Here is a 9,477-nt window from a genome sequence, read left to right on the forward strand (position 1 = left end):
TACTATCAATGTGCAAAATCGTTATTTTCAAATTAAAATAATTTATCATTTCTTACCCACGGTAAAAATGTTAAAACTATGGAATATGACAGTCAGATGATTGCCGTTTTTGTTGTCAGGAGTCTGAATCCACCCTGCATGTGTTTTGGTATTGTCATATTGTGTCTTCCTTTTGGGTGGAAGTTGAAAAAATGTGTTTAAGGATTGGTTTGTTTATGAACCTTGATGTGGTTTCTGTTATTTTAGGAGAGTTCATTGACAGTCATGATTTTGTTAGTCTAATTATAGTACTCGGTAAAAGGTTTATTGTTAAGGCCAAAAATAGATATTCACTTATTATTACTTTCTTTAAAAACATTTATTCAGCATGTTTTAACTTAAAATAGTTATATGGTTGAAACCGATAATGATGCCAAAAAACATAAAAAATAGCTGGGAGGTTCTCGAATGCTTATTTTGAAAATGTAATTGTGTTAATAGATTATATGCAATCTGTTGTTGTGTTCCCTAATTTGAGTGTACATAAATGAAGGCGTGTGTTGCTGGACATAATCTGGATTGGACCTGGGTTTAAGAACCCTTTTTAAACAATCTAATGTCATTGACAACCTGGTCTGGTGAAGATAGTCCTTTACTTAAAAAAAATAATAATAATAAAATAAACATTTTTATGAACAAAAAAGAAACTAAAATAAAAATTCAAAAAAATACATAGAAACTTGTAATAATGAAAATGAGTAAAATTAACTGTTAAAGGTTAGTACTAGAGATGTCTGATAATACCGGCAGTCCGATATTATCGGCCGATAAATGCTTTAAAATGTAATATCGGAAATTATCGGTATCGGTTTCAAAATTATCTGTATCTGTTTAAAAAAATAACTGTTATGACTTTTTAAAAAGACGCTATGTACAAGGACGTAGGGAGCGGTACAGAGCGCCAATAAACCTTAAAGGCACTGCCTTTGCGTGCCGGCCCAGTCACATAATATCTACGGCTTTTCACACACACACAAGCGAATGCAAGCATACTTGATCAACAGCCATACAGGTCACACTGAGGGTGGACGTATAAACAACTTTAACACTGTTACACATATGCGCCACACTGTGAACCCACACCAAACAAGAATGACAAACACATTTCGGGAGAACATCCGCACCGTAACACAACATAAACACAACAGAACAAATACCCAGAACCCCTTGCAGCACTAACTCTTCCGGGACACTACAACCCACCCAACCTCATGCTCCCAAATTCCAAGCTGCTGTTTTGAGGCATGTTAAAAAAATAATGCACTTTGTGACTTCAATAATAAATATGGCGGTGCCATGTTGGCATTTTTTTCCATAACTTGAGTTGATTTAATTTGGAAAACCTTGTTACATTGTTTAATGCATCCAGCGGGGCATCACAACAAAATTAGGCATAATAATGTGTTAATTCCACGACTGTATATATCGGTATCGGTTGATATCGGTATCGGTAATTAAGAGTTGGACATCTCTAGTTAGTACTATTAGTGGACCAGCAGCACGCACAATCCTGTGTGCTTCACGGACTGCATCCCTTGCAGACTGCATTGATATGTATTGTAGGAACCAGAATATTAATAACAGAAGGAAACAACCCTCTTGTGAGAATGAGGGGACGGAGGGTTTTTGGGTTGGTGCACTAACAGTAAGTGTATCTTGTGTTTTTTATGTTGATTTAATAATTTTCTAAAAAAGACAAGCCCACATCCAACGTATTCGTCACAGAAAACGCTTTAAAAGAAAGTCATGTTTAAAGAAGCACAATAAGAAGGTGCTGGAACAACGGGTCGCATAGTCGAGTCACTGGAATACTACCTAATGGCGAAAAGCAGCCATTAGGTCAGGGGTCGGCAACCCAAAATGTTGAAAGAGCCATATTGGAGCAAAAATACAAAAACAAATCTGTCCGGAGCCGCAACAAATTAGAAGCCATATTACATACAGATAGTGTGTCATGAGATATACATTGAATTGAGATGACTTAAAGGAAACTAAATGAGCTCAAATATAGCTACAAATGAGGCATAATGATGCAATATGTACATATAGCTAGGCTAAATAGCATGTTAGCATCGATTAGCTTGCAGTCATGCAGTGACCAAATATGTCTGATTAGCACTCCACACAAGTCAATAACATCAACAAAACTCACCTTTGTGTATTCACGCACAACGTTAACAGTTTGGTGGACAAAATGAGACAGAAAAAGAAGTGGCATAAAACACGTCCTAGGAAGTCGGAGAAAGTTATACATGGAAACAAACTAAAGGTGAGTTCAAGGACCGCCAAAATTAGTAGGACAAAACGGTGCTCGCCAAATACTCGAATCAGTGAAGCATGTTTAATACAAACAGTGTGCTTTATAACAATTAGGGAGGTTTGTGTCATGTTTGTCCTCCCACAGAAACCATACTAAAACAAAAAAAAAGTTTTTTTTCACCCTCATTTTTGAAAAAGCTTCAGAGAGCCACTAGGGCGGCGCTAAAGAGCCACATGCGGCTCTAGAGCCGCGGGTTGCCGACCCCTGCATTAGGTAGTAATGGCTGCAACAAGACCAGCCTCAAAACGTCTGCAACAAAGTATTTGGAGTGCAAAGAACAAGGCCACCCACATTTCCTTTCTGGCAAAGGCGGAGAGGGTTTACTGATGTGTTACAAAGGCACACTTGGTCAAGATAAATGCTGCATGTTATTAGCAAATACTGGGGGAAAAAATGTCAGCCTGGAAACTGTATACTATATTGCCAAAAGTATTTGGCCACCCATCCAAATGATGAGAATCAGGTGTCCTAATCACTTGGCCCGGCCACAGGTGTATAAAATCAAGCACTTAGGCATGGAGACTGTTTCTACTAACATTTGTGAAAGAATGGGCCACTCTGGGTGATTTCCAGCGTGGAACTGTCATAGGATGCCACCTATGCAACAAATCCAGTCGTGAAACTTCCTCGCTCCTAAATATTCCAAAGTCAACTGTCGGCTTTATTATAAGAAAAGGGGCTGGCGGAGGAGCTGGGGGCTGGCATGGCAGACACGTAGGTGTTTTTATGCAGGAAAATACACTGTAGCACTTTGAGATTGTTTACTCAATATAAAGTGCTTTTTTACAAATAAAATCTATTATTATTATTATTATTATTATTATTATTATTATTATTATTATTATTACTACTGTTACCCCAGGTGGCCCTTGGCAAAGGCCTAGTACCTGACTGCCCCCTAGCCAGGGATACGGTGAAGACCTCAACGGCGGAAGAAGGCTGCAGCAGAAAAGGGTCCCCAGTCGTCTTGGACTCCATGCCACTGGACCCTGACCCGATTCTGTCAAGGATCGTGTGGTGACTGTCTGTGCACCAGTCTCCCCACGTTAAACTAAGCCACGCACAGGCATCCTCCATAAAGGGATACACCCCTACCAGGAGGATCGTCATACTCGTTCGAGTGACCGCCGATGATGATGATGAAGAAAATGAAAGAGTTTGGGAACAACAGCAACTCAGCCACCACGTTACTTTGTAACGCGTTAGTCCCAACACTGCTAGCCACGAGTCAAAAGAAAGTTATTTTGTAATATTCATATGTTCTCTAAAATGGGCAAGAAACCACACATTCTGCCAGGGTATGTAAACTTAAGTATTACTTACGGGGACCTCTTGTACTTCTTTGTAGCCTCTTCACCTTTTTTTTTCTCCCCATGGTGAAAAAAAACCAAGTACAGCCCTGCGTACTGATATGAGTCACCGCAGCCACAAGCAGTGCATGTTTAATTCAACACGTTTAGCTTTTTAATCATCTTCCTGGAAGTTCTCAAGCTGCACATTTACACCGCCCCATTTCCTTTAGCGTTACCTAAAGGTTGGGTCTTTACCTCCCTATGCGAATGACCTATTTGTTGTCCTTCTAGCCAGACCCCCGTGTGCGTTTATTTCCCTACCTGACGGTTTGGGCCACAACTGTTGCCCTACTCACGCCATGACGGCCTGTAAATAGGGCAACAGTTTTCTGGCTATAAGAATAACAAATTGCATCATTTTTTTGAAGACCTAATGAACCTCTTTGGAATACTTACCTTTTTATGTTGTTGACGTATGATTATTATGACTATTATTGTGATTTGAATGATTCAGGATTCAATTCTCAACTTGAATCAAGGTAAACGTTGTGTTCTCCTGTCTAGCTTATCTACTTTATACAGTACAGGGTTCGTACGGGTGCTTAAAAACCTTGAAAATGCTTGGATTTTAATGTTGTGTTTTCAAAGTTTGAAAAAGGCTTGAATTTTGGGTGAAATGCTTGGAAATGTTCATCATATTTCTCCGCAGTCTGACTCAATAGGCTAATTATAAAATGGAAAAAAATAAAATAAGTTTCCTTAAAAGTGAAAAGCTACACGCTTGATCTGTTGGCTTTGCACAAGCCCTTACATTAGGTTGTTGTCATGTATATAGGGCTCTGTGTCGCCCCCCAAGAGGGCAGTGGTGCATCGGTCCATCATACCCGGGAGGTTAAGTTAAAGTACCCATGATTGTCACACACACACTAGTTGTGGCGAAATTATTCTCTGCATTTGATCCATCACCCTTGATCACCCCCTGGGAGGTGAGGGGAGCAGTGAGCTGCAGCCCGGGAATAATTCCAACCCTTGATGCTGAGTGCCAAGCAGGGAGGTAATGGATCCCATATTTACAAAGCAATTAACTACCTGCTGCCGCCTACTGACATGGAGTATTACGTGGTTACCCTGCCGAGTTTTACACAGCACAGACACTAAGCAACGACACTTTATTTGCAGATTATTTGCAGTCCTGTTACTCATATTCGGTGATGGGTCAAATGCAAAGAATAATTTCGCCACACCTAGTGTGTGTGTGACAATCATTGGTACTTTAACTTTAACTTTAAAAGTCGGAATGTGTCGGGTGAGACGAGGATGGTTTGTTGTGATCCCAATATGCAGGGCACAGTGGGAGGCAGGGTGCAGGTAAAAAAGGTATGTAATGCTTAAACGTAAAAATGAACGAAAGGGAAAGAAAAAGGCAATGGCTATGCAAAACGAAAGTAAAACTGAACTGGCTACAAGGTAAACAGAAACAGAATGCTGGACGACAGCAAAAACTTACGGCGTCCACAAAGTACATCCATACATGACATGACAATCAACAATGTCCACACAAAAAAGGATAGCAACGACGTAAATAGCATTGCTTGCTAACACAAAGCAGGTGCGCGGGCGGGGTAAATCAATCCTTCTGGGTGGTTACCTTGGCAACTTGAAAGGGACTTCCTTTTCCTGTGACAGTGTGCATCGATCATTAATGTCCCCAAACCGCAACACGTGCAGAGCCAACATTGGTTCCGCCATCGAATATTTACAAAGTTATACAAAAACAATATACCGTATTTTTCGGACTATAAGTCGCAGTTTTTTTCATAGTTTGGCCGGGGGTGCGACTTATACTCAGAAGCGACTTATGTGTGAAATTATTAACACATTACCGTAAAATATCAAATAATATTATTTAGCTCATTCACGTAAGAGACTAGACGTATAAGATTTCATGGGATTTAGCGATTAGGAGTGACAGATTGTTTGGTAAACAAAATAGTTATTTGAATGACTCTTACCATAATATGTTACGTTAACATACCAGGCACGTTCTCAGTTGGTTATTTATGCGTCATATAACGTACACTTATTCAGCCTGTTGTTCACTATTCTTAATTTATTTTAAATTGCCTTTCAAATGTCTATTCTTGGTGTTTGGTTTTATCAAATAAATTTCCCCAAAAAAATGCGACTTATACTCCAGTGCGACTTATATATGTTTTTTTCCTTCTTTATTATGCATTTTCGGCCGGTGCGACTTATACTCCGGAGCGCCTTATACTCCGAAAAATACGGTACTGTGAATAGGATCATTTATACACTTCACAAAATGTGTATATAAACACAACACTTTAGATACAGTATATGAAATGACTTCAAAACTGTACACCGACATGGAGGTTCTACTGTACCTCAACTTATGAGCTTAACTGTTTCTATGATCTGCCTTTGTCAAAGTGGAGGATGGCTCTCTGTATCAGCTAGCAGCTCCTGACAGTAGTGGAAATAACATGATTATATCTATTAGGGTTGTACGGTATACCGGTACTAGTATAGTATGGCGTTAATAATGAATCAAAAAAGTACCGGTTCGCCATATTTTTTTTTTTTTTTTACACGCGTCGTCGTGACACGTCGTGCCATTGCTCGTTTTACAAGCAGAGGAGCATGTTCGGCAGCGCGCACACACAGAGTACTTACGAGCAGACACAGTGTGTAGACAGAAAAGGGAGAACGGACGCGTTTTGGTGTAAAAAGTAAAGATAAAGGTGAAGTTATAACACTGGAAGAGGGGCTTTAAGACATGGCTAAAATCCATCCACATTAGCTACTTCTAAATCACTAATTCTGGTCTCCATGGCGACAAAGTAAGTTTCTTAAAAGTACCATTATCACTGGGGGACGAGGAATAGCTAAATATGCTTCACTACACACCGTAGGAGGTGTGTAGTGAGGTGTCACAATGTAAACAAATGGGTAGATCTACACCTGACGTCCACTGTAATGATACCAAGTACAGGAGCATATCTATTCGATACAACTATGATTACATCGATATTTTTTAGCATCCCAAAAAAAAAATGTTTTATTTATATTATGTTTATAAGAAATATGTCCCTGGACACATGAGGACTTTGAATATGACCAATGTATGATCCTGTAACTACTTGGTATCAGATTGATACCTAAATTTGTGGTATCATCCAAAACTAATGTAAAGTATCAAACAAGAGAAGAATATGTGATTATTACATTTTAACGGAAGTGTAGATAGAACATGTTGAAACAGAAAATAAGCAGATATTAACAGTAAATGAACAAGTAGATGAATAATCCATTTTTACAGTTTGTCCCTCATAATGTTGACAAAATAATAGGTAGATAAATGACACAATATGTTATGCATATGTCAGCAGACTAATTAGGAGTCTTTGTTTGTTTACTTACTACTAAAAGACAAGTTGTCTAGTATGTTCACTATTTTATTTAAGGACTAAATTGCAATAATAAACATATGTTTAATGTACCCTAAGATTTTTTGTTCAAATAAAGACAATCATGACATTTTTTGTGGTGCCCTTTAGTTAGAAAAGTGTCGAAAAATACATTTTGGTACCGGTTTGAGAATGTGGTTCATGTGTTCCAGGCGCTCCCGCTCTGACTTCTAGGCAGTTCAAAGAAGAGGATTTTGTGCGAGTGGTGGAATTAATGGACGAGGGCTTCCAGATTGCCTTCGATGTGAAGAAAAAGACAGGTGAGTGAGGCGAAAGCTTGTTTTAAAAGACCAAAAAGTATAGAAATACAAAAAAAAAAAATGTTTTATTGTTATTCCTGTGCAGGAAAGCTCCAAGACTTCAAAAACTTCCTGCTTGAGGATTCGGAGACGGTGGCCCGTATTGCCGAACTACGCCAGCGCGTGGAAGGGTTTGCCAGACCATTCCCCATGCCGGGCTTCCACGACCATTAATGTCCTAACATGCAGTTGTCAATAGTCCGTTCTTGTAAAAAACAAAGAAAAATACAATTAAAAAAAAAAAAACAAGACCTCTTATGTGGAGGATCAACAATAAAATTGTGCAGGTTTTTATAGAAAATAACCCTTTTTTCTATTTTTTTAAAATTATTATTACTTAACAGGACCTGTCAACTCAAACACTGATGAGTGGGATTAATTATATTTGTCCACGAGAAGTCTTAATTTTTAGAATCACCTTAACTATTGTCATGATGTGGTTTGATATTTCATGAGAGCCGAGATGCAAAATAAGCTGCTAAAGACACTTTTCTTGCATGAGTAGAGTAATATATAGTGTAAATCATTATACATGGCCCGCCAGATCATTTTACTTGGCCTGAAATAACAAAAAAATACCTTATATTTTCTTACAACATTTTTTTTTTTTCCATTTTGAAAGTAAAAATATATGTACTGCATGAAATCGCATACGGTTTTTGAACTAATAGTATCCAATATTGCAAAATTGTTTTGGTCAAAATAAAAGTTTATACTTAAATATCTGCTTGACTTATGATTTCAAAGGACGTTATCCATCAAAATTGTACACTATAAAAGTTACAATATATTTTACGTAACAATTTACAGTTCACAGGATATTACTGTGTATTGAAAAAACGACCACTGTTTTTAAACAGTAAAAATTTGTCAATTGAGCTGCCGGTTTTTCACTGTAAAAGTACTGTTGTTTTTACCGTAAATCAGTGCCCAAATCCCCCCCCATCCCCCGCCACCACCTCTGCTGCTATTATAGATACTTAAATACTATTGTATTATCATTGGAAAAAAAAAATCTGAAAATTTCAATTACAAAAAATCTATATAAATAATTTGACTGACTTCAACCATTTGATATTAAAAAATAAAATATATGAAATTTTATATGAATACATCCCAGAGCATAATACTACCACCACCATGCTTTTGATCGTGACTGTATATGGAATTAAAAGGCAGTTGCACATGTATTTATTATTCACTGTTACAAGTGGCTTTCTGATGGCAGCCATAACTACCATGTGGTCCTCAGTGACAACAAGTTGGACACCTCTGGTATAAATAATATTATAGGATAATGCAAGGGAATGAAGCTGTGCCCTATGGGTTATTTAAGAGGATTGTATTTGTCCCCAAAAAAAACATATTTAACCCACAAATCTGTGAATATGATTTTTTTTTTTTTTAATAAAAAATTTCATGATGGCCCTCGTAACGAGAAACGTTGAATACAAGACAACCTTATAGAACCTTACTCAGTGTATCTAAACATGCTTTTTTTTTGTTGAATAAATCATGCATACAATTTACACTATTTATTTGCAGGAAGGAGTCCTCCAAAATCTACTTTTAAGGATGTCTAAATAATGACAAGAATTGAAGATGAAGTACAAACAATAGCAATACCAGTGCTTGGTCGTCCCCCTTTGCATGCTTTGCTCCGCCAAGGTTACGCCCCTTTGACGGGGGTCGAAACTGAAAGTTAACTCGGCGTGTGCTTGTGCTGAGCACTCACACATTCTCCTCCCTTCGTCTCGTTCCTGGTACCTTTTATTCCGGAACTCATGTACAGTTCATTCTGTTCAAAGTAGGGAAAATATTCCTTTAACAAATGGATTTCCTTGATTTCATCCTTCGTAATTCTGGCTATGCTAAAGATGCGGCTTTACAACATACACTACCGTTCAAAAGTTTGGGGTCACATTGAAATGTCCTTATTTTTGAAGGAAAAGCACTGTACTTTTCAATGAAGATAACTTTAAACTAGTCTTAACTTTAAAGAAATACACTCTATACATTGCTAATGTGGTAAATGACTA

At 38.0% G+C, this 9,477-nt stretch overlaps 1 protein-coding gene across 1 annotated transcript in view; it reads left to right on the forward strand.

Moving 5' to 3' along the window:
• shmt2 (serine hydroxymethyltransferase 2 (mitochondrial)) overlaps positions 1-8,963 on the forward strand; it is a 77,129-nt gene extending 68,166 nt beyond the window's left edge. The window contains exons 11-12 of the mRNA XM_062038126.1: positions 7,292-7,399; positions 7,485-8,963. Coding sequence (XP_061894110.1) covers positions 7,292-7,399; positions 7,485-7,612 — 236 coding nt within the window. The 3' untranslated portion in view covers positions 7,613-8,963. The remainder of the gene's footprint in view (positions 1-7,291; positions 7,400-7,484) is intronic.
• Positions 8,964-9,477: the final 514 nt, after the last annotated feature.

This window comes from Entelurus aequoreus, linkage group LG26, assembly GCF_033978785.1.
Source record: "Entelurus aequoreus isolate RoL-2023_Sb linkage group LG26, RoL_Eaeq_v1.1, whole genome shotgun sequence".
Lineage (NCBI taxonomy): Eukaryota > Metazoa > Chordata > Actinopteri > Syngnathiformes > Syngnathidae > Entelurus > Entelurus aequoreus.